The sequence below is a fragment of the Microtus oregoni genome, unplaced genomic scaffold (assembly GCF_018167655.1).
Source record: "Microtus oregoni isolate MIOR12 unplaced genomic scaffold, Mior012 000004F_ref0000308, whole genome shotgun sequence".
NCBI classification, from domain to species: Eukaryota; Metazoa; Chordata; class Mammalia; order Rodentia; family Cricetidae; genus Microtus; species Microtus oregoni.
The window spans coordinates 19,705,153-19,731,670 of NW_024543063.1; the positions used below are offsets into that span (position 1 = coordinate 19,705,153).

Here is a 26,518-nt window from a genome sequence, read left to right on the forward strand (position 1 = left end):
ATGAAAATGTATCATTTGAGTATTTAAAGTAACTGTTACCCTGACTTATATGGCTTAAAAAAAGAAAAAAAAACTGGACTCCATAAGAAAAATTTGAACTTTTGTTATATAGATGCTGTTAAAATGAAAAAAAAGCTAAAGATTGCAGAAAAAAATCAAAGAAAGAAAAATACAAACAAAAATTCACACAACTCAGTAAAGAGTAGAATTTTTAAAATTCTTGAACATCACAAAAGAAAAGCAAAAGGCAAATTTTCAAGAATGTAAACTGAAAACAAGGGCGAGAAATTATTAACCATGCAGAACTGCTAAAGTAAATTGACAGGATCAAGCGCTGACAAAGATTTGTAGGAAATGGAAGCAAATTAGTACAGCCATATAGGAAGTTAGGCATATTTATAAAGTTATTTAAATATATCCTATAATATGCCCCAGCAATCTCACTTCTAAATATTTATCTCAGAAAAATTAAAATTTATTCATGCAAAGTTTGAATATGTATATTTATAAGCTTTATTCACAATCTCAAAAAGCTGTATAAAATAATCATCTTTCATTAAGAGCACAGGTAATCGATGAGCAAATGGTGATACTCTTGGCACAACAGAGCAAAAGGAACCAACTACTGTTACTTTCAACTTGAGTCAGTAGAAATAATTATGCTTAAAGAAGCCAGTCACCAAAGGTAATAAACTCTGACTCCCGTTACAGAACATTGTTGAAAATACAAAACTATAGTGAAAAGAGAACTGACCTGTAGTGGTATATTTTTATTTTAATAAATAAAGCTTGCCTGAAGATCAGAGTGCAAATCTAAGCCATTAGAGGCCAGGGAGTGATGGCACACACCTTGAATCCCAGGAGGCCGACTGGATTCAAGTCTACCCTGGGCTACACAAGTTGGATCCAGAAACAGATCCAGGTGGTAGGTGCTCACAACCTTAATCCAAGTGTCACACACCATTAATACTAGCACTAGGGAGGTGGAGACAGGAGTAATATGGCTGGGCAAAGAGTGGATATACAGTATGGAGTGTGGAGTACGAGGTTTGGTGGAGACACAAGTGCAGTCTAGGCAGTCTAAGAACCATCACTTCAGTCTGAGCACTGAGAGGTAGAAAGGACTCTTTTGTGGCTTGTTTACTGGTTGTTTCTCTGATGTTCGGCATTAACCCTTATATCTATATGTCTCTGGATTTTTCGTATTTGTGCTACACGGATCAGTAGTTGCTACAGATGAGAGGCCAAGGAAGGCATAACTATGAAGGGGGTGTCACAGAGTTTTCGGGAGTAAAAAGAACCATTCCACATTGAAGGTACTAGTGGTTGCATCAATATGTATATATGCTAAGAATCAAAGAACTCTGCATGGAAATAAAGGCCAATTTTTACATCATCATTAAAAATTGGCAAGAAAATTCTCAAGTTGGACCTGTTTATCATAAACTACAATTCCACAAACATTGTTAAAATAACTTAAATGTGTTGGAATTGTTCAATAATGTCAATATAGTAAACTAATACAATAAAAAACCAAATTGAGTGCTAGTTATTTCTGTGAATACAACTTTTTTACACCTTAAAAATGTCAACTTTAGCTAAGATTAAAGTAGAAAGATATAAATACTTATATATTCTATATATACATATGTATTAGATATAAGATATACACATATATGCTTGGCATTAAATTATACTGGAGAATAAAAACTTGTAATTAAAATGAGCCATGAATTATGTGGAATACATGCTAACCAAGAACATTGAAAAATATAATAGAGGCATAACTCTGGGCATCTTGTCCTTCCAGAAATCTGTGGTATTTAAATCTTCACCAAGAAACCCAAATAACCAAAACCATCATTTTCAGACAACTCTAGGCAGGGTCTCTGACCAAGTCACTTAACTGGTCTGATTTGCAGCCCCTTTCTTACACCAAGTTGACTGTGACTGATCACACCTTTGACTTCACATGCCTTACTAATCAGATTTCCCCTTACCAGATAGGAGTTTTTTGTATTGTTTAAAGGGGGTTGCCTAGAATTTTGGAATAACAGACAGTAGATGCCTGCTGAAAACTTTTCTGATTCTAAATCCTAGGACATATTGGTCATTTCATCTGATGACATCAGTGTAATAAATACGAAGTCTAATATTTACATGACCTATAAAAACATTTGTTTCTACCTAGCACACTTAAAATGAGTCTTGTACCACATACAACCATATGTGGTAGGTAGATGTAAATATAGATTCCTTGTTCTATTTCCCAGTCACCCAGATCTGAAAAATTACACAGAAACTATATTAATTACAACACTGTTTTGTCAATAGTTTAGGCATATTTCTAGCTAGATCTTAATCTTGAATCACTCAATTTCTATTAATCTGTGTATCGCCATGAGGCTGTGGTTTATCAGGTAAGGTTCTGGTGTCTTTCTCCTTTGGCAGCTACATGGATGGCATTTCCCTGACTCTGCCTTCTCTCTATCTCTGTTCAGATTTCCTGCCTGGCTTTACTCTGCTAAACCACTGGTCAAAACAGCTTTATTCATCAAACAATAAAAATAACTCATACAGAAGGACATCTCACATCAGGTAGGGTCCTTGTTACATTACACATTTCTCCAAATACGTAGATCTTATTTTTCCAAGGAATGCTATTAAACATATAGCTGTATACCGTGTTTTTACATTATGAAAAATGTCAGTACTTAAGATTACAGGTACTGTTACCCTTCCCTTTAAGGAACAGAAATGTTAACATTAGTTTCCATGTGGAGTTAATACACAACAATGCCAAACTCTAATCACCTGCATCTTCAACATAAATTTGGTGAATAGATGTTGCTATTGTTCACTTACCTTCTTCAGATTTCTTATTTCAAAACAAACAGCTATCTCTTAGCCTTGACTAAGAGAATAAAATGTACATTATGTAGGTATTTTAAGCTCACCATGAGTGAGCTTCCTGAACATTTATCATAAAACTCACTGATTATTAACTAGGTCACAATATTATTCTAATTACTTTTAATTAACTGTTAAGAATAAAGATAGAAATCAAAGACACCACAATAACTTTTTTTTAAAAAAAACTGTATTAACTACAGAAATTTTCTTCCTCTAGATTGAAGCTAGAAATAATTTTATTTTTAGAGAATTTACACAGCTAGTGATACAGCTTAAAGGACTTCAAAGACCACACAAACTCTGAATTTCAAATCAAATATTCCAAACCCCAGTTGTCTGAAAATTTCCAAAAAAAAAAATAAAGTCACAGCTATGGCCATACCACCCTGAACGTACCCAGTCTCATCTGATCTTGGAAGCTAAGCAGGGTCGGGCCTGGTTAGTACTTGGATGGGAGAAATAAAGTAATAATATCAGATATCAAGTATGGTTCAAAAGAATATACCAAAACCCCTCCTTTAACTGAAAGACTTATGATGGCTTCCATCAGGCAAAGCTAGATGTTACAACACTATAATGGAATACAAGATGCATTCAATCACTTTATAATCCCTACAGAGGAAAAAAAGAGAAGTCTAATATTAGGATCAATTTGAGATTCAAAATAGATACAGAAAGGTTTTGGGTAGTACAGTTTAATAATTTCACACATTAAGATAATTTGTTGTATGTTAGGGCAAAGAGAAAACCATGTAAAGTTGGTAATTCTTTAGGAGCATTTTTAAAAAATTAAAATTTATTATGTTCATGGGACAGTCAGAGAATAACTTGCCAAAGCTAGTTCTCCTTCCATCCTACAGGTCTCAGGGACTGCATTTAGGCTGTCAGGCTTGGCAGCTGTATACCTTTACTGGAAAAGCTGGCCCGTCCGTCTAAAAAGCCTTTTTAATTTTTAATTTCTTCACTTTTTGTTTTGCTTGTATGTATGTTTGTGCATCACATGCGTGCAGTGTATGCAGAAGTCAGAAGATGGTGTGAGATGCCTTGGGATCGAAGTTACAGTTTTGAGTCACCATATGCGTGCTCTTAATGCTGAGCCAATCTCTCTAACCCTCTAAAAAGCATTCTTATTTTCAAATATTCTTTCAACTTTGGGGATACAAGTCAGTGGTAGAGCATTTGCCTAGCATGTATGAGAGAGACTTCAATCCCCAGTACTGCAAATACTTTTTAAACCTGTGCTAACCCACATTAGAGAATCACAAGTTCGAAGTACATAACAGTACCATGAAAAAAAAGGAAGCTCTAGGGGTGGGGTGGTGGTTAAAAAAAAAAAATACACAAGGCCTGTAAAATGGTTCCAGTGGATAAAGACACATAATGCCAAGGTGATGTGAGTTCAATCCCAGGGACCAATATGATGAAAGGAAGAGAACTGATTCAAAGAAGTTGTTCTGACTTCCATATGCATGCCTACACATACCTACACACAAACACACACACACATGCGCGCAAAAACTTATTTTCAAAAGGATGCAGAGAAAAAAAATCTCCCCCAGAGGGACACCACTAAAACCTAATATTTTTAAAGCAATCATTTCCAATGGCTAAGGTGTCAAGAGAGAATTTAAAAGCTATCACATCACAAGTACTCAATTAAACTATGAACACTGTAACTGTCGGGTAATAATCTGGTTCCTAGAAGATACATTCAAATCTTAGAACAAAACTAACTGAAAAACTGAGGGAGGAAATGCCCCAAATCATATGATGCACTTACATGGTTATTTAGTAATAATCTGAGTGGCTAGAGATGTAAGTCCAATCACATAAGGAATTTGTGGCTATAAAAACATGGTTGTTTCCACTTTGCCGATTCCTTTCAACAGACCACTGAATGAAAACTACATACATAGAGCGATAGTCAGAAATGAACAAAAGGTTTTTAACACATCTATTATTATTTATTCATTCAAAAGGTCACTCATTCACATACCTATTATTGAAAGACCACCACCACAAACTGTAACAGAAATGAGAGAAAGACTGTGCTTGCAGTTTACTTAAGTTATGCAACAGCTCATGGGTACTACAGAGGAAATGTTAAGTATCATTCTAAACCTGGCTCTCTGACAGCTCTTTTCCGAATCCTTCAAAGCAATAGCTATTCACCTTCTTATATGTCTCACATCTTACAGTTACTCTATACTCAATTCTCTAATAATCCCTTACCCTACTCTAGCTCCAATCACCACTTTAAGGTTTCCTTTTTGTGTTCAGGTTACTATCACGATGCAATTAATTAAAAGATTTTACTCCCTAGGAGGCAGCCTTTTTTTTTCTCTCTGACTCCTATTATCGCCGTAAGCAACTTCTGTATCAAACAAAATAGGTTCTCAGTTTCTCCCAAAAACTTTAAGTTAGAGAAAAGTATTAAGAATTTAAGGTAAATGTCAATGAAAAAGCACTGGAATAGGGTTGACACTAAGCATTTACTATTGTCAGTTCCAGCTGAAGTCATCCTTCTTTTAAAAATTTAATAATTGGCTCCTTCCAGGAATACTTAAGACCCAATGTTCTTACAGTACTTTTCAGAGTCCAATCCACATCCTCATCACTACAGATGTCTCTGAAGGCCTTTCCTACTCCAGTCACCTATGCATTGAGCAAAAATGCCTACCTGATTTCTTTCACATAGAGTATTTCCCTACTGCAAACTTAGAATCTGAACTAAAACTAATGAAAATGAGATGATGAATCTAGAGATCAGCTAGTGAAAATCTTTCCCCCACTGTTCCTACCAGTGGTCTTCTTAAGAGTTGCTTCCACTGTATTTTAATCACAAATGCAATTAAAACTTCTATCCACATTGCTTTATATTTGCCTAAAAATGAGGAAGACTCAAAACATTTTAATATAAAAGTTAAGTCTTCTCAACGAACTGATCAACAAAACAGTTCAAAGCTTAAAAGTGACCAACTTAATTCCTACTAGTACTCTTACATAAAAATACCCTAAATTATCTATAGACAACATTTAATTCAGTACTTCTCTGGTGTAGGAGGTTCTTCTGTTTGTGTGTTGCTTTCATTGGCTGAATAAAGAGACTGCCTTGGCCTTTTGATAGGGCAGCCCTTAGGTGGGCAGAGCAGACAGAACAGAATGCTGGGAAGAAGCGAAGTGTGGCAGAAGCCATGATTCCACTTCCCAAGACTGACGCTGGTTAGACTCATGCCGGTAAGCCATGACCTCGTGGTGACATACAAATTATTAGAAATGGGTTAGATCAAGATGTGAGAGTTAACCAATAAGAGGCTAGAGCTAATGGGCCAGGCAGTCATTTAATTAATACAATTTCTGTGTAATTATTTTGGGGCTAAACTAGCCGGTTGGCGGGGACCCAGCTCACTCCTTTTTACTACAGAGTGGCCCTCCAATGTGGTCTACTAACTCCACGTAAAACCTGAGAGGGATTTAGAAGGAATTCTACACACAAATATAGAGTTTAACACCCTTTTTGCTGTGTGCTGGCGGGGTGCCGCAGAGAAATTTTCCTGACTCAACAATAGCTGCAGAAAAAAAGCTGCGTCATTTTAAAATGCAGCTTCCTGGGCCCTGCCACTGGTGCAAACTCCAGCAATGGAGCATTTGCGGGCACGGATGTTTGTGTGCCCACTCAGGGTTAGGAACAAAGTACTCTGAAACCATGCCAATGGCTCAGCGCTTCCCGCCTGGGCAGGAGGCGGGATCAGGTCCACTAGGTGTGCACAGGCAGGAGAGCATGGAAGATTCCTGCCACCATACAGAGAGAAGTTTCCAGGTTGCGCAGTGCTCTGAGTGGCAGATTTGGCTGTAACTCAGAAAGAGAGAGTTTATGTGCTGCACACTCAGTCTCAGAGTTAAAGTGCTGAGTGCGGCTCCTACCTGGCAGCCCCAGAGCTAGCAGAAATGGTACGCCCACCATTTCGAAATTAGAGTTGTGGAGCCAACATGCAGAGCAGCTGCAACCAAACTGCTTAACATTTTAAAAGCTCTTCAAGACAGTAGAGAATTAAAGACAATGCAATAGGACAGATTCAGACATAAAAGACCTCTAAATGGGTCACAGTGTTATAGATATACATAGGCTTGGGAAAGAGAAGAAAAAGTATTAAAAAGTCATAAAATAAAGTTAATGCTTTAAAAAAAAAGGGTAAAGTCTTTAAAGAGACAGAATAAAGTAATAGAGTAAAAATAAGCCACGTAAAAATGGAAAATTCACAGAGAGTCTGGATTATATGTATTATTGTGTTTTCTTTTAATCTTTTTGACTGCGAAGGAGCTAAATACAGAGAGACATTTTATTGTGTGGTCTGCTAAGCTAATCCAACAATATTATAAAGCTATCTTGACTTCAGAATTTGGGTCTAAGGATATGATGCTTTAGAAAAGAGGTTCTTCTTTTGTTTTTTCAGAAGATGAGACCCTGTGGACTGCTTCTAGACCAATATGGCCCTCCTGAAAGGTTGCTGTGAACACCCTCAAAAAACTTACTTTGCTCAACTGTCAACTAAGATGAACCTAGCACATAGGATACACTATGAAAGACCTGATTAACAGCACCCCCATACAGCAGAAAGAAGTTTGGAGAGAAATAACTACACCCAAATTCCCAAATATTGTTTATAAATGCTCTTTTTAAAAATAAATTTAAAAGGGGATATAATATAGATATGAATAATTTACAATGGTATAAATTCTGCTTGATTGACATAAATTTAAGGTCAATTTTGTTATATGTATATGCATTTCTGATCTTGATTAAGGTATTATGATTGTGTAGCTCATTTTAAAATGATTAGGAAATATAGGTTGTTAATGCATAATCATCAATAATCATAATCATCAAGCTTGTAGTCATGTTAGTTAGATTTTCTAGATATATAGAGAGGTATTTCCGTTAGATAGGCATTCTTCATATCTTTCAAAGACTACAGAATATGGTATTTAATGTTTTAATAACTTAGGGTTTTTCATGACAATGAGACACATCTGCTCCTGGCAGCACCAATCTACTTCAAGAGGAAGATGGACATCAAAGAGGCTCCTTATGGAGCTTGTTAACCATTTGGGCAACAAACTGCTCTTTCCTGGACTGCTTCACCGGACGCAAAGAACCCGCAGAGAGAGGACTGCTGAAATTGCTTAAAGGTCAGACAATCCTTCGGGGTTCCTGATTCATGAAAGAATCAGCAACATTCTGCAGGATACAGAAGAAAGTGACTAAACTGTGTTTGAAATTTCCTGGATACTATAGGCCTGTAGGCTGAAGATGGATGCCCCAACGATACAAAAGAACTTTCGGTGGTGGCACATGCCTTTAATCCCAGCACTTGGGAGGCAGAGGCAGGCGGATCTCTGTGAGTTCGAGACCAGCCTGGTCTACAAGAGCTAGTTCCAGGACAGGCTCCAAAGCTACAGAGAAACCCTATCTCAAAAAAAGAAAAAAAAAAAAAAAAGAAGAACTTTGGGTGACTGTCCAAGCAGTGAGATGTCTCTGTCATTTCTAGAGTTTTGGAAGTTGCTTACTTCTTATTTACTTAGGTAACATTGTTTACTTAGGATATATCCTTCTGGAGTCTGATGGAGTTGAAGAATGGATAGTTACAATTATAGTTTTCCTTTGTTATGATAAAAGATAAAATAGATATAAATATTGTAACTGTAATTCTTGCTTGATAACTGTTTTGTTATATGTAATTTTACTATGTTAAACAGAAAAAGGGGAAATGGTGTAGGAGGTTCTTCTGTTTGTGTGTTGCTTTCATTGGTTGAATAAAGAGACTGCCTTGGCCTTGGCCCACTCCTTACTATACTTCTCCTCTCCTAAAAAAATGTAAGAAAAATCACGATATTGAGAAATTAGTTTACATAAATACAATACTCTACTACACAGAAAAACAAATTTTAAAAAATGGAAATAAACTATTTGTCCTACAAGTAAGACTTTGCATTTACAAAGCAATTCAAAAAAGAAAGCCACCTAAAATTTTAAACTATGCCCTCTTCATGGTACCAATTTTCCTATTTGTAAGCTACAGCATCATGAAGTTCAGATTTATGACCCACGAATTCAAGTATGTGAATCTAGAACCTCTAATGCACACAAAAGCAGTGAGCTTTGCTTGTCAGACTACAACTGCCTGAACCAGGGTTTGGAACACACGAGGTCCTTAATGAGCAGTTCTCTGAATGATGAAAAATGAGCAGGATGAATCTCCTCTTATTCTCCCTTGTTCCCATTCAATCAAAGTAAAATAGTATTCAAAGAACAAGATGCTTGGACAAAGACTTTGAAACCCTACTAGATTATTATGTGCTCTATATAGCAGTAAAAATCTCCTACATTTTAAAAGTTAACAACTTTTTCTTCAGCTATACCCAATCCAAAGCTTCCATAGGTTCATTCATAAAATATTACATTATTTAATTAATACTTTAGGGTATCAATAAAAGTATTAGTACCAATAAAAAAAAATCAAACCTAAGAAACATGTTGAATATTAAAAACAGACAATAATAAAGTCACATCAAAATAGTTTCTTCTTGGACTTACTGGAAAAAATTTTATTCTAAACACATGGTTTAGATATGAGTAGTAAGCATCACAAATTGTGTTTTCAAGCCTTAATAACCTAAATGTGCCAAATATGGTGGCTCATATCTACTGTCCTAATATGGGAGGCTTAGGATAGCCAGTCTGAGGCCAACCTGAGTTATACAGGTCAACTCTATGTCAAGCAAAGAATCAGCCAGGCATGTCGACGCAGAACCTTTAATTCCAGAATTTCGGAGGCAAGGAAGAGGAAGAAGTGGAGCCAGAGGCAGGTGGCTCTCTGTGGGTTTAAGGGCAATCTGTTCTACACAGCGAGTTCTCAAGCCAGCCAGGGTTATACAGTCAAACTCTGTCTCAAATAAATTATAAAAATGGTAAAGCTTTTAGAGAAAAACTTAAACTAGAAAAAGAAACAAACCCTAGATTTATCATATAATCCTTATTTAACTGAACAATTAAGATAAGAAAGTATGAATTCTAACCTCAGCTTCATTTGTTCAAGATGACTAGCAAAAGAATTATGCTTAAAAGTGCAGTTGTCATTTGTACTTAGTACTTTCCCAATGCAGCTACATCTAAGTACTTATTCAACAGACGCTCAGAAGGCAGAAGGATAATTTTTTTTATTACAGGATAACCCTAGAGACTTGTCAGTTACATTTAACATCCCAAATAGTAAGCATCAAAGGAAACTGGCTTCATCCTTACCCTATCTACAACCAGAGAAACTAATGATCACTATTTCTAAACACAAAGCAAAGCTGATTTTAAACATTTCTAAGTTCCTTACACACCAATCATCAGCAAGTAATAATCCCTCTATATGTGAGATACTATGTATCTGACAACTGTGTTCTGTAACTCTTACAGTATTACTGTGTATTATTACCATCATTGGTATAAATCATCAACTTCTGGGTTACTTTGTTCTAGTCCTCTTCATTTCAACTCTTAAGCCCTCTTAATTCTTCAAACAACACATGTAGGATAATAACTTATACAACAGCATTTCACCATTTGCTTAAACCACAATTGGCTCTAACATACATATAATTATGAACCAAGCTATTCTGCCACAGCTTCAAGACCTGGCATGGTGGCTTCTGCCTCTTCTCTCCAACTTCATCTTGTCCTGTTCCCAGCAACTACGAACTCTTAGACTTCTCCACTCACAGCAGATTGTCAGTATCTTTACTTGAGGAATTGATAAAGGATGTCTTGCTACCTATTAGAACGAAGTCTCACTGGAATCTCGCCATAAGCATTTGCTACTTATGGTTATCTGCTGCTTTGTGCTTTATGAGTTTACTAAGGAGTATGACATCTGAGATTGACTCAGAAAAACAAGACATTTAGCATTCTCTTTGCTCAGAATCCTCTCTTGAGGGCATGCTCATTCTTTAAGTCCCAATTTAAACATCACCACTTCCTCGAATAAGCCTAACTTGACTCATACAGCTACTCTCATTATTCTTCCTCTATCATGCTTTTATTGTATTTTTTTTTAACTAAGCATGATTATTGCATGAGTGGAGATCAGACATGTTCTCTTTACCAATATATTCCTTACACCCAACTCAAGAGTCTGGCAAATAAATACCTGGTTTGTTGAATTCTGTCATGTCAAACTATAAGGAAACTTCTGAGGCACTCACAAACTGGTGTATAAAACTTAACTACAGAAAGCATCAATACTTTTTCAGGCACGCTTTCAAAATTATTTTCTTTAGAAAAGACAGGCGAGAACAAACCTGTGAGAAACTAAAGTTTTCACCCTTACTAAAATAGGACAGTATTTTTCTTACAGGAAGGCACATATATTCTGCTATGTTCTCAAACATTTCACTAATATTTTTGGGTCTCAGTTTCCTAGGAGGAAATATTCTAGAGACAATACACTATCAGCAGTAAATGAGAGATAGCACCTGGATTATTTGGACTTTCTTTGATTTTGAAAACTTGTTTCTTAAATTAATAATCAGCTACTTTCATCCTGTACTTTCCCTACAATGGGCTCTAACAAATGAGTTTAAACAAATGTCAAAGACTCACTATTTTCATCTCTAAATCAAGGTACTAAAAACTATATCAAAAAACAATACTGACTCCATATAAAGATTTAATTTTCTTTACATTCTTCAATCTGAAAAGATAGGCCTTAGTTACTTATATACAACGATACAAAAAGTTTATCTATCTTACTGATATGCTATGCAGATAGTTCAGGTAACTATAGGCAACAAAAAATGAAATGCAATGCAATAATAGGTAATACTGGTTTCTATGCAGAATATGATGGTATACTATACCATGTTTAGCATTGCTGAAAAACATTCACTGAACTAGCTAATACTTCCTAAACTCAGAGACAAACATTTTGAGCTACTCTATATACTGACCTCCCTATCAATTAACAGTTCTCTCTTGGTAGTGGCTCATTTGTATAGTAACACTATTTGCAGCTATTATGTTTTTTACCTAAGAATAAAAATGACTATGAATAGAAAAACAAAAATGAAAAGAAAGCAAAGATACTAGCTAGCAGAGGCTCAAAACCTACTTTATTTGACATACAGAACAACAGATGTGCAGAGTCAGTGGACTTCCTCATTAGAAACAGCTTGTTAAGAATGGGGGAATGGGAGGAACCTGTAACATTTCAGATTCTGGAGACATTAAAGATGATATATAAAAAAAAATCAGAAGAGTGTATATGCTTTAAAGTTTTAAATTTACAATCTAGAATAACCAACATGAATGCATGCCCTTAAGAACATACTGAGGGTAGAGCCCTCATGAACATGATTCAGTCTCTCTGCCATGTGAAGATACATCAAGGAAGAAGTTATGTGCAAACCAGGCAAACAGTCCTCTCCAGGAAACAAATCTATGGGTATCTTAGTCTTGGACTATATGACATCCAGAGCTGCAAAAAATTGTTGTTTAAGCCATCTGCGCCATGATATTTGTGATGGCAGTCCAAGCTGAGACAAGTTATGGGACCACCGTAAGCTGAAAATGTCTTAACATTTCTCATGGCAGGAATATTCTATTCTAATGGCTTCATTATATACTCAATCACGGTTCAGATTCCAAAAACTATTCACTTAAACAGTGACCTCACACTCCTCTTTACTTTTTGCATGAACCAATTCTCATCAACACATGATTGCAGTTTTTCTGAGTCTGTGCCCAAGTTACAAATAATAGTAAAGCTTAAAATAACAGTAATGCTACAAATGACACTTTTTAACCAACTCCTCCTACTAAATAAAACCCATTGTCAATTCTTTAGTATAGTCTCCACAAGGACCATGTCAAGTATCTTTTCTCATTTAGCCCTGCCCACTAGGGCTGGGCCTAACGTACAGTAAATGGGGGGGGGGGGGGACAAAGGTTGTGATCATTCCTGTCATTACTCCCTGACAAATGTGAACATAACTTTAATTTAGTTATCCATCATTCTTGATCCCACATCTAAGAACTCAAGTATTCCAATTCTTCACCCTTCAGTACCTTTAAGCAAAACACCCATCTTTCCTCTTCCTTTCAATATCTAACTCTTGAATTAATCTTCCTTATTTCTGACAACTATCAGTTTCCTCCTCAACATTCATCCCTTGACTCTTGTCACTTCATTCTCTGAAACCCAATGCGTAGTCCTCAATACATACTACCACATACCCAATCTCCAGGACTAGTTCTAAATTTGCAAGTGTATCTACAAACATGTACTTTTATTTGAGGAAATTATGTTTCACATGTAAAATGACCTCTAAGGTATTTTCCAACAATAAAAATTGTCACTGTAACTCAATAAAACTCACCCCCTCCTTTATGTGCTGCTAATCACTTTCTAGACTGCACCACAGTACTCCTGTGAGATGCACCACAATCTGAGAAAACTAATTTTGCCTACCTTATTTCCACAACTCCGACATCATTCACTCTTTTCTAGTCTACCCTTTTTCTCAAATTTTTCAAGATTTTTTGACTGTAATAAACACCTGCCCAATTCTACATTTCATCTCATTCTCCTATTAGTAATCTCCAAATATTGTTATACTGTCACCCACTTGTACCTTTTAAACCCTTCCACCATTAAATTTAAATTCTTTAGTGAGGCAATAAAACTTTCTTAATCTTTTCCTATGCTGTTATATAATAATTCAATAATCCCATAATTATTATGCTCCTCCGTTAACATCCCTTTTGCTGTTTAAGGGTAACCAGTTATTCTTTTTTTAATACCATATACTATTTGCTATACTGGAGTGTCTCCCACAGTGTTTGGATATATCCCTCAATCTTTTTTAAAAAACCGATTTAATATCCTCCTTTCTCATGAAATCTTATAGCTCAGGTTAACTTTTCCTTAACATAGTCCCTAAGCTATTATCACCTACACAACTCACTTGCTACTTAATGTATGGGGTTTCATTCAAAGTAAAAACAACCCAGAAAAGCGACAGTATAGACTATCTGTGCATCTACTGCAGTTTTTCACTGAAAAGAAAGGACAGGTATTTAACAAAAATCTGACTGCATGATGAATATAATGCTCTTAATGACCTGAAATACTAAACTACCTAGCTCATGTAACCTCTCCACCCCACCTTCCAGAGAAAGAAATTCTAGAAGACTAATATAAAGGGAAAGCTTTTTTGCAACCCTACAATGACGACTCATCTAAGAACCATCAATGAACACTGAAACCACCACACAGAAGTTTCTACAAGAATAGGACATTCATATAGTATCAAAATATCACTGAACAGTTTACTTAGGAATTACAAAGGGAAAAATGGTACCTTTACAATGAAGAAATCTGGCGGACACCAAGTGATCAAAGTTAACATCACCAATAATGGGATAAACTGACAGCATGTGCCTCCTGATGTGATGCACTGAGGACACAACATCACTTATGTATTATTCCTGCCAAAAATGCACAACCTGAAACTAGTCATGAGGAAACAATCAGACAAACCAAAAACTGAGGGACAATCTATAAATCAACTGACCTATAACCTTCAAAATTGCCAAAGGGCAGGCAGACGAAAGTCTGAGGAACTCAGTAAGTGATCCTGGATCAGATCATGGATCAGAAAAAGATTACTATAGACGACATCGCTGCTACATAGGACAACCAGTAAAATCTGAATATGGATGGTAGCATGGGACTACACTAATGTTAAACTGTCAGGTTTTCTTCATACCTCTTTGGTTATGTAAGAGAACTTCCTTATTCACAGGAGAAATGTTACCAAATAATTTAGAGTAAACAAAATGTATACCTTATTCTCTTAATTGTTCAGTAACAATTACAATAAATAAAAAGTAGTAATAGAACGACTTGCAAAAAAATGTGGCAAAACATAGGTTAGAAATATGAGTTCATTTTACTACTCACAAAACATTTCTGGCTCCCCACCCAAAAAAATATTTAAATGTACCATATAAAAATCTGTAATATGTCACATTGTATTTGACAATCTTAAAGCAAGACACTGTAATAAGGATATATCATAAATGAAATTAGCTTTTTTGTACTCTGTTCAATGAAAACATTATATGTTAACCACTAATTTATCTTTAAAGATTTCACATTTACCATAAAACTTTACTAAAATGAGTAAATGTCTTAGAGACTATTTTTAAGCAATATAGTTTTCTTATTTTCAAATATACAGAAGAGAAAGCTGAAAAGGCTAGTTGAAATACCTATAATTAACATTTAATAACCATCTGTAATTCATTCATTTTTTTCAATAATTATTATATATTCATCACAGACCACAAACTTCCTCTCGTCTTCCTCTTAATTATAAATTGTGATTTAGCCATTATAGGTTTTCAGTAAGGATTTACAATACTGACATGTTAAACAAAGGCTTCCTGTAGCCTTGAAAAGAATGTTCTGGTCAAAATAAAAGAGGGTGTAAGAATTCTCTATAGTTTAGCAATAGTCCTTTAAATTGGGTACCTTATTTATGAGATGTTCAGTAACAACTTCTCTTAGTCCAGTGTAGAGCTTTTCTCCATGCTTATGCAAAACCATTGTATATGCATTTCTATAGAGCTCCTCAAAACTAAGACCACTGTTATTCTTACGCTGGATTTCTTGAATAGCATTTTTCAGAAGGTCCCAAATGCTGTTTACATATTTTTCATCCATGGTCATCTGCAATATTGAAAAGAGAGAAGAAAAAAAAAGTTGAGAATATTTCTGGATTTGTTCGTACTTAAATATTTTGACTATGACTACCTATATGACTTATAGACATTAACAACTATTGTATTTTAGCAAAATAAGATACAGCTGAAGTTGCTTGAGCTAATAGAAACATTCTTATTCACTCCTTTATAATCTCCTCCTCTATTCCTAAGTATACCAGAACACTCTATTTTAAAATCACGATTTCTGTATCCACAAGTCACTTAACCCTTTTTTGCTCACTGTATTTGCAACAGCCCCTTAAGAAAATGTTCATCCTTAGTCGTCAGAGAAATACAAATCAAAACAACTCAGAGATTCCATCTTACACCTGTAAGAATGATCAAGATCAAAAAAACTAATGACAATTTACGCTGGAGAGGTTGTGGGGAAAAGGGGACACTTCTGCATTGCTGGTGGGCATGCAAGCTGGTACAACCTCTCTAGATGTCAGTGTGGCGATTTCTCAGAAAATTAGAAAACAACCTTCCTCAAGACCCAGTAATACCACTTTTGGGTATATACCCAAAGGATGCTCAATCGTGCCACAAGGACATGTGCTCAACTATGTTCATAGCAGCTTTGTTTGTCATAGCCAGAACCTGAAAACAACCTAAATGCCCCTTGACCGAAGAATAGATAAGGAAAATGTGGTACATTTACACAATGGAGTACTACACAGCAGAAAAAAATAACATCTTGAATTCTGCAGAAAAATGGATGGAGCTAGAAAACATTGTTTTGAGTGAGGTAACCCAGACACAGGAAGACAATTATCACATCTACTCACTCATAGGTGGTTTTAAAACATAAAGCAAAGAAAGCCAGCCTACAAACCACAATCCCAGAGAACTTAGACAGCAATGAGGACACTAAGAGAGACTTACATAGATCTAATCTACACGGGAAGTAGAAAGTAGAAAAAGACAAGATCTCCTGAATAAATTGGGAGCACAGGGACCTTGAGGGAGGGTTGAAGGGGAAAGGCGAGAGGAAGGGAGGGGAGCAGAGAAAATTTAGCACTCAATAAATATCAATAAAAAATGAAAATAAAAAATTCCAACAGCCAACCCATTCCTTCACATGAACCCATGAAGTTAAAACTAGCAACACATTATTTATATTTGACCTGCTTAAATTCATATCAACTAACTCGAAGTGTAATTTTCCTACAACTCTATAAGTCCAATTTTCTAGTCTACTGATTACCGACCAACATTTTCGGTTCTATGCCAATATAATCCGTTAATGCTTAAAAGTACAGTGCAGAAACCAGAAGTAAACATTACAAATGCAGGATATCAGACCCCAATCCAGATCTATTGAAACAACCTGCATTTTAACAGGAAGTCTAAGCAAAATGTATCCAGAATGAAGTTTTTTTATGCCAGTCATCTCCTAAAGTATCCCTTTTTTGATAAACACCTTTCTCACCATCATTGATTTTCCCTCTCTACTAAACCATCCCTATTTACATCCAAAATTATCAGTTTTCTACCTTAAAAACATAACCTTGTAACCCTTAACTTGTTTCCATTTTTAATGAAATAAATAGCAAGGGATTGGAATGGTCCTTTATATTCAGTATCTCCAAGTCCCATTTACCCATTATTTCTTTAATTTACAACAATATAACTTTCAGTCCTACCATTTCACTAGAATTGTCAAAAAGTCACGTTACTTCTACATTCATAAATCTAAAGATCAAAGTTCAGATCTCATTTTACTAGACTTATTCAGCAGTATTTTGAAAGAGCTCACCAATTCTACTATTTAAAACAAAATTTCACTTACCTTCCAAGCACTATAGCCACTTACTTTTCTTTCCATTTCACCAGTTTCTACTTGTTTGCTTCTGGTTCTTACCACCACCTCCAATCCAAGACTCATGTGCTAGAGATCTCACCTATGTCTAGGTCACTCTTGAATTTCCTATATCTTATGGGGGGCCCTGTCTCTCTTGCACATTAATGGTTTCAGCTGCCCATTCAATGTTCCTACTGAGCATCTCAAACTCCTCAAGATTCAAAGACAAGACCTAATCTTTTCCCCCACATTCCACTTGCCCTGCAGTATTTTCCAGCTGAACAAATGTCTACTTCTTTCTTCCTGGTGCTAAGGGCAAAATCATCATCTTTGGCTATTCCCCTCACTTCAATTCCAAACCAAAATCCAAATCTTGTTCTCTATCTTCAAAACACAGAGAGCACAATCCCTTCACAATATTTCCATTAATATAATCATAGTTCTAACAGCTACTTCATAATTCTTGGCCTGCCTCCAGAAAGTAATCTCCTGAAAACATAAATCAAATCGTGTCACTTATCTGTTCACAACCCTTAAATGACTTTTCATTTCCCCTGGAGTTAAAGTCAAAAGCTTGTAAGATTCTCCCACAAAGCCTCATTTGATCTCATTCATCTCCCAGCTTCATCTTTTCTCCCTTGTTCACTCTGCTCTGTGCACACCTACTTCCCAACTGCTCTCTGGAATACATAAACTTTGTTTTAGCTTTTGTGTTTCTTACCCTCTCTGTCTGTTTTTCTTTCAGACATATCTGAATGTCTCAAAACTGCTAGCTACCAATGAACAGTTAAGTGCCTATCCTCTTTACAACAGCAGCCTCCATTCATTACTGAGCCCCTCCCATCTACTCCTATTATTTTTCTTTTTCATGTTAGCTTCATGAAGGCAGAAAAATTTTAATAGCCCCTAAATAAACTTGGTACATAACAGGTATTTGTAGTTGCTGATTAAGTGATCCTTCTGCTAACCCCTGACCAAGGAACAACCTCTTTTGTATTACTCTGTATTACTTAGGTCTACTCAGCTCAGTATTTACCATCTGGGAAACACTAGTCAGTCAACTGCCCTAACTGGGTTAGAATTACTGAGTTAGTGGAATTTTTTCCAAATCATTATTTATACATAAAAGTGTGAAAAAAGGAGTCTAGAAACTAATTATTTCACTTAACCTAACTGAGTCAAAAGGATCCTTAAAGAGATGACTCAAGCTCAGTCTCACAATTTGGGATAAGCTTCAAAATGTAAAATGCTAATATAATACTTCCATCCATCCATCCATCCATCAAATCCTCCTCACATCCGAGGTCTACTAGAGGCGTTAAGAGAATCTACTTCTATGCCTAAACTGCTAATTTTTATCAGATATCCTGACAGACAAAATGGTATGTCTAAAAAATGTAAAGGTGTGGTTATATATAACTTTTCACATCAATAATAATAATAATAATAATAATAATGTACATACAAATCAACACAGAAAATAACAGCCGCAAATATTTCACTCACTTGCAATTAGGTTTTAGTCTACTGATACCTATCAATACTGTAGTAAACCAAAACCATCTCATAGCATTAAAAAACAAATATACAAAGCAGGATATAAAGAAAAATTTCAGAGAAAGGGAAAAAAATGAACTTATTAACTCCAGAAATACTTCTATCACAAAATATGTGTAAAGGATCTCCTCAGGCTCCTTATTATCTAATATAAGCTAGACAAAGCACAAGGACAGATCTACACAGCACAACTTACTAAAGAAGCTTCTAAGATTACTTAAAAACTCTCACGCTATTATTATAAACTACTTTTAAAATTTATATATTTGGCTAGGCAGTAGTGGCGCACGCCTTGAATCCCAGCACTCAGGGGCCAGAGGCAGGAAGATCTCTGTGAATTCAAGGCCAGCCTTGCCAACAAAGCAAGTTTTAGGACAGGCTCCAAAGCTACAACAGAGAAACCCTGTCTCGAAACACAACCCCAAAATTAAATATATATGTATATTTTATGATACAATAAATATATTTATTATATTTTAAATAATAAGTATTTTTATTTATAATTAATTTACACATTTTTATATTTATGTTATTTATAATTTATATTTGTGGTTAAAATAATAAATTATATATATGGTGTTTTTCAATATTCTAAGTAGAATTTTCTATGTCATGCCTTGTAAGTAGAGCAATGAACAGGGTCAGAGGACAAACATGTTACTTCTGGTGATTAGTACAGTAGTATCATCATCAACTAAGCAACACTAAGCACAAAGGAATTACATAGTGTACCACAAAGCACCAAATACTACAATATTCAAACCACTGGACTCACTTCACATTTCACATGTAGAATGTATCAGACTGATTATCTCGAGAAACACAATCACAATATGCTACACTAGTGAAGAACGTAAGTTTTGATGGGAAGGGCTTGATTTCTACCATGGCTTTCTCACTGTCAAACCACAGGACCTTAAACAAATCATTTAACTCTTGATTTTCTCATTTCAAAAATAGGTCTAATAACATGACTTATCTCAAAGACTCTGTCACAAAGAGTAAATGAGAATGTCAGTAAATTTAGCACAATTCATCCTTGGACACAGTATAAGCCCACAGTATATAAGTATAAACACAGAACAAGAGTGTTTGCAGATAGAATCTCTTCAAGTCTCATGTGTTCTGCAAACAAAATTCAGAAAGTTTTCAAACTCTGCATATAAACAGGTAAGAGCTAAGACTTAAGGGCATAACTATGAAAAATGGCTATCAGTGTTAAGCAAATTTACTTCAAAGCATTATTTCTCTGTATGTTTGTCTCTCAATACTATCAGCCATGTAAATAATTTCCATCCCCATCACTCTCTTTGGCTCTTGTCACTCTCCATAATGGGTCCCTTATGCATCTTTACTCATTATTAAGGTTACAATAATTATCCACTGTTTGCAAGAAGTCCAAAGTTTCGCAAACTGTATACAGTATTTTGCAAATATAGCTTGTATGTACTTCTTTTCTAAAGGGCAAGTACCTAGTTTTTAATCAGAATTCTCAACCTGGGCTTATTTTTGTCTCACATGCATGAGTGCTAATATTTTTAACTTAATAAAATCACAAAAAAGATATATGATAGGCTTTTGTGGCTCCCTAGCCCATATTGCTAGCTCAAATTTTACCCCAAAACCTAAAGATCCTATACTCATATTTCCAACCAATTCCAGAAACAGATCTAACCATGTGTATATTCCAAGTAAATTCACCACTACACACATGCCCAAATCTTCCCTTTCTCTGTATTCTTCTTTTGTTTAGTCACAGCATTATAAGTCACTTAATTTTACAAACCAGAAGCATAATCTTACAATCCTTCCTATCAAAACCCTCTTCTGGGGTAAGATGGAGAAGGAATACCTTTTCAAGGGACAAACACATCCTTCAAGAGGCAGTTAAGGGTTCTTCATGTATTTCCAGTCACAGAACACGCTCTATCCACCTCCTATCCAGTGGGTTTGGTTTGTTTACATTTGATTTATTTCGTTTATGTGTGCATGTCTGGAGAGTAGGGACGAACGTATATGTAATCAGTGGAGAGCTTGCAGGAAGCAGTATCTCCTTCTACCATGTGGGTCTCAGGGACTGAACTCGGGTCATGAGGCTTGGTAGCAGGAGCTTTTAACCACTGAGCCATCTCACCGGCCCTACTCCCCCTTTCTTAATCTGATTCTTACATGATTTTGAACCCAGTTCAGGTACCATACTCTCCTGGATTTTTTCCCTGGCCACACCAAAAGTCAACATTCTTCAGATCTTCCCATTCAGGAGTTTTTTGCAACCAAGGCCTTAGGAGGACAATGCACATGTTTACACACACACACACACACACACACACCCCACAAAATTTCACTTAATGTCTGCTATGTAATTATAAATATATTGTGTCCTTCCCCAAGAAGTTCAAGCTACAAAAAATAAGTTCCTTCAACAAGAAAAAGCTTCTTTTTAAAGGAAAGATATATAATTATTCTTAAAACTTTGTAATTCCCTCATTAGGCAATAGCAATAAAAATTGCTGTCTTTAAAAAACTATAATGCTCATCTATACTTGTTGTAATAAGGGCGGCGGGGCTGTGTCCCCGGCACCCCGGTCACCTGCTAGCTTATGCCCGAAATAACAACACACACACTGCATTCATTTAAACACTGCTTGGCCCATTTCTATCTAGCCTCTTCTAGGCTAATTCTCACATATTAATTTAGCCCATTTCTAATCATCTGTGTAGCACCGCAGGGGGGCTTACCGGGAAGATTCTAGCCTACGTCCATCCTGGGTCGGAGCTTCATCGCGTGTGCCTCAGAGAGCAGAGCTATTGCATCTACCCGGGAGAGGGGAGCATGGCGTCTCTCTGAGCTCACTTCCTCTTCCTCCCAGCATTCTGTTCTGTTTACTCCTCCCACCTATGTTTTAACCTATCAGGGCCAAGCAGCTTCTTTATTGCTTAACCAATGAAATCAACAGATTGATATATGACACTCCCACATCATATACTATTTCAAATGGCATATCTCCCAAAGGTCTGAGTTTGAAAAGATGTCTATTACATACTTATACAACTTGAAGGTGCTGTAATTATTAAAACCTTGGGTAGAATTACACCATATTTTTGCATCCACTATGTACAAAGTACAAGGAGTTTTCAGTCTCTTGTGAATACCAGAAATATGCAACAGGGCAGAGGTGTGTGTGTGCTAATGTATATATAAACAAGGAAAAATATTTAAGCTTAGTTGAAGCTTCAGCCTCAACAAGGTTTCCTTGGTATGCTTTTCCGAGGAATCACAGTATTCTTAACATTTACGACAGAAGCACTAATTACTAAGGAATCTCCCACTTAGACTATAAACACTTCTGCCTAGTCGTCTCTCTCCTTTGTTATTGTATGCCCCATTATTTATAAATGTGTGTTTATGCATATATACATACACACACACACATATACATGGCATGATGACTAGTGACATTAGCGATGATAAAGGAAAGATGATGACAGAATTCAATGGCATACAATATCATCAATAACCTCATTTTTCTAGCACTAATCTCTTAAATAATGTGAACCATCAGAAACAAAGTCAAAGATCCAAGCGTTGAGGCAAAGAGCATAGGGTAAAGACATTGAGTAAACAAGTTATTAAAATTTCCAAACTTGGCTTTCCTCATCTGTTTATGGTGAAGAAAAGAAACATGATGTACTGAGTGGCAATTAAAAACATTTATGAAAGCACACAGAATATAGCATTTGCTTAATAAATGCAAATTTGCTTCTTCCTTTACTAAACAAGAAAGCATTGCCTATAGACTTTGAGTATAAAATCATTTATGCTTGCTTAAATGCTTTCTTTTTAAAATAGGGACCATTTGGGAATAAAAGTCTGCCAAGTCAAAAATAACAAAATAACAAAAAAAAAATCACCTCAATAATTTATGTCATGAGGAGAAAAAACTATCAATTAGAGCACAGCAGCCTGGGACAATTTCACAAAAGCACTAAATAAGAGTATCTACACCAAATTGGCCTCACTTATAAGACAGCTACTTTTAGGAGGTTCAATTATGCTCAGATTTCAATTTTCAACACATGAGTAGGATGCTCAGGTATCATGCCAAACATCTGAAAATTTTGGAACTTACTTTTCAAAAACAAGATTAAGTTTCTAGACTGGTCTATCAAAGCCCATTTGTTTATAGATCTTACTAGTATTAACAATTCTACTTCAATTATTTTTGAATGATTTTTATAGATGAGAAACATTTCATAATCCAACATGACCATAGCAAGATGGAATCATGTAAGTACATTTGTCCCCAGCATCTGTGAAAAGCTGATTCAAGAAACCTCAGAGATACCAAATTTTGAGAATGTTCAAGCCTCTTATCTAAAATTGGGTACATAATCATCCCAGTACTGGTTAAGTCATTTCTAGACTACTTGTAATACTAATGCAGTATAACTGGTAGGTGAATAGACTGCCTCCCACTGAAGCACAAAGCTGGCCAGTATCTCATCAACAGTCTTGTTTTCATAGTTTCAGAAAATACAGAATCTTATAGTAGCTGTTACAAAAGAAAATACATGAATGCATGACTTAAATTTATACTCCTATAATCTAAAGCCAGTTGTTTTAGTAACAATGACATTATCATTTACCCCTTTAGCTGAAATCACTAGCTTTTTAAATAATTAAAAGAGTTTTTCCTAAATAAAACTTCTACCAAACGTAAGACAACACCAAATAGTAGCTACACTGGAAAATCAATTACATGTAAGCAAAGGGAGAAACAAATGAAAGTGTAATTTGCCACTACTATTATCTGGGTTTTTGAATGGACCTAATTGTAATTAGTTATGACAGAAGACCCACCACATACATTTCTTACAAAGATTATGTTGTGGAATCCGCTTAACCTTACCTTAAAACTGTCAGGTCACAAAAAGACACATGCAGGAAATTAGCTAATTTTCTCACTGCTTCATATGAGAACTTAACCACTACCAGTGGAATACAGCATTCCCACTTGAGAAAAATCCTCTGAAAGGCTAAATAATGTCTGTCACGTGAGACAAAATGTTTTACACAAATTCCAAGATCAGACAAGCATTATTTCCTAGATTTACATAGAAAAAGAAGTAGAATGTGCCCAAGGTAAACCCCAAATTAAAACCTCTGCAAATACAAAACAGAATATGTGGCCTATCAAAGACCACAAAACTAGTAAGAGCAATGAAGGAGCCCAAGGGCCCCTCTATTGTATCACCTCAACTCAAATTATTAAGCCTCTCCATACTGAGAAATTCAAAATCAAGGCCTGTATTAACAACACATCATTATGGCTACATACTTCAGTCTGGTCCACAGAAACAAGTGTTTAATTAAAAAAAAAAATCAGATGTTAGTAGTTCTTTCACAAATTAAGGTGCAAATTCCAACGTGAAATCTCCTTGTCTGGTCTCCAAACTCCCCATCTGTTAAATTAATAATCAATTTTCTCTAAAGTCCCTGTTATGGTTTGAGTATTTGTGTCTGCTCCAAAGCTCTTAAGTCGAAGAATAAACCAATACTAAGAACTGAGTCCTACAGGATAAAGGTTATAGGGGTCGATCCTTCATGGATAAAATTAGGTAACCGTATAAAAGTGCTTGATGGAGGGAGTTAACCCATCTTAGCCCTTTGCTTTTGGTCAAAAGAAGAAACAGCATTCCTTTCCTCTGGAGTATGTGGCATCCAAGTGTCATCTTGGGAATAATGAACAGCCTGTCAGAAAACTCAATTTAGGAATATCATGATCATGGACTTTCCAGCCTCTAGAAATATGAGAAAATAAGTATTTGCTCTTTTTAAGTTGTTCATATATGGTCTGCTGTTACAGTTACTAAGACAGTCCTCCCAAACTTTTTAAAATCAGGAGCTAAGAAGATGGTGCAGTCCATAAAATGCATGAGGACCAAGTCTGGATTCCCACCACCCATGTAAAAGGTTGGGTGTGATGATGCATACCTGTAACCCCAGTGCCAAGAAGGTAGAGACAAAAGTATCTCTGGAGCTCTCTAGCCAGTCAATACAGTTTTATCAGCAAGCTCCAGGTTCAATGAAAGTGCCTGTGTACTGGCTATTTTTTTTTTTTAAGTCAATTTGACATAAGCTAGAGTCAGAGAGGAGGGAACCTCAGTTGAGAAAATGCCTCCATAAAGTTGGGCTGTATGTAAGCGAGTCTGTAGAGGATTTCATTAACTAGTGATTGTTGGGGGAAGGCCCAGCCAACTATGCGTGCCATCCCTGGGCTGGTGGTTCTGGGTTCTGTAAGAAAACAGCTGAGCAAACCGTGATGAGTAAAACCTGTATGGCTTCCAAGCTCAAGCTCTGCTGTTTGAGTTCCTATCCTGACTTCCTTTGATGATGAACAGTGATAAGAAAGTGTAAGTCAAATAAACTCTTTCCTCCCCTAATTGCTAGGGCCATGATGTTTCATCACAGCAATAGCAACCCTAACTAAAACTGTAGATAGAGCTGACGGCTGCTTCCCGCCACCCGGCTTCCAGCTGCGGGCTAGTTTTACCCAAAATAATTACATGGAAACTGTATTCTTTTAAACACTGCCTGGCCCATTAGTTCTAGCCTCTTATTGGCTAATTCTCACATCTTGATTAACCCATTTCTAATAATCTATTGTAGCAACAGGAGGTGGTAGTTTACCGGGAAGGATCTTAATCCATCTGGAGAGAAGAGTTATAGTGTCTGCCTTGCTGCCTTCTTCCTCCCAGCATTCTGTTATGTCTTCCCCGCCTACCTATGTTCTGACCTATCAGGCCAACCAGTTGTCTTTATTAATTAACCAATGAAAGTAACAGATAGATAGAAGACCCACCTACATCATAAAACAACCTATCTCAAAAAATAAAGTGGAAGCCAGGCAGCAGGGGGACATGCCTTTAATCAGGAGGATCTCTGTGAGTTCCAGGACAAGCTGTAACACAGACACCCTGTCTTGAAAAAAACAAAAATAAATAAGTAATTAAAAAAATAAATAAAGTGGAAAAGAGACTAAAGGCACCAAACTTGGATCTTGGCATTACACAAGAATGCATACACACATGCACATGTTCATAAACAAACACCACAAAATACTTTAGGAGAAAATAGTTAAATCTGGCCAATTTAATTCATTTAAAAACTATACTTCGTGTCTAGGCTGAGCAAGGTATCTCTCCATAGAGAGTGGGCTCCATAAAGTAAGTTCATGCATTAGGGTTAGATCATAGTCCCGCTGCCAGTGGCTCCACATACTTCCCAAGTCACACCATTGTCACAAGTATTCAGGGGGCCTATGCCTAGGAAGGGCAGGGGGGCGGGATTGGTCTTGCCTCAATGAGGTGAGATGATGGGACAGACTTAGTTGACTTTCCAGGAGAGGTCTTACCCTCTCTGAGGAGCA

At 36.2% G+C, this 26,518-nt stretch overlaps 1 protein-coding gene across 3 annotated transcripts in view; it reads right to left on the bottom strand.

Moving 5' to 3' along the window:
• Cul3 (cullin 3) overlaps positions 1-26,518 on the bottom strand; it is an 81,909-nt gene that overhangs the window by 44,077 nt on the left and 11,314 nt on the right. Inside the window, exon 2 of one of the 3 annotated variants that reach the window (XM_041649836.1) lies at positions 15,495-15,692. In XM_041649836.1, coding sequence (XP_041505770.1) covers positions 15,495-15,692 — 198 coding nt within the window. Of the gene's footprint in view, positions 1-14,319; positions 14,446-15,494; positions 15,693-26,518 lie in introns of those variants that run through there. The other 2 variants (XM_041649838.1, XM_041649837.1) reach the window with 2 other exon arrangements.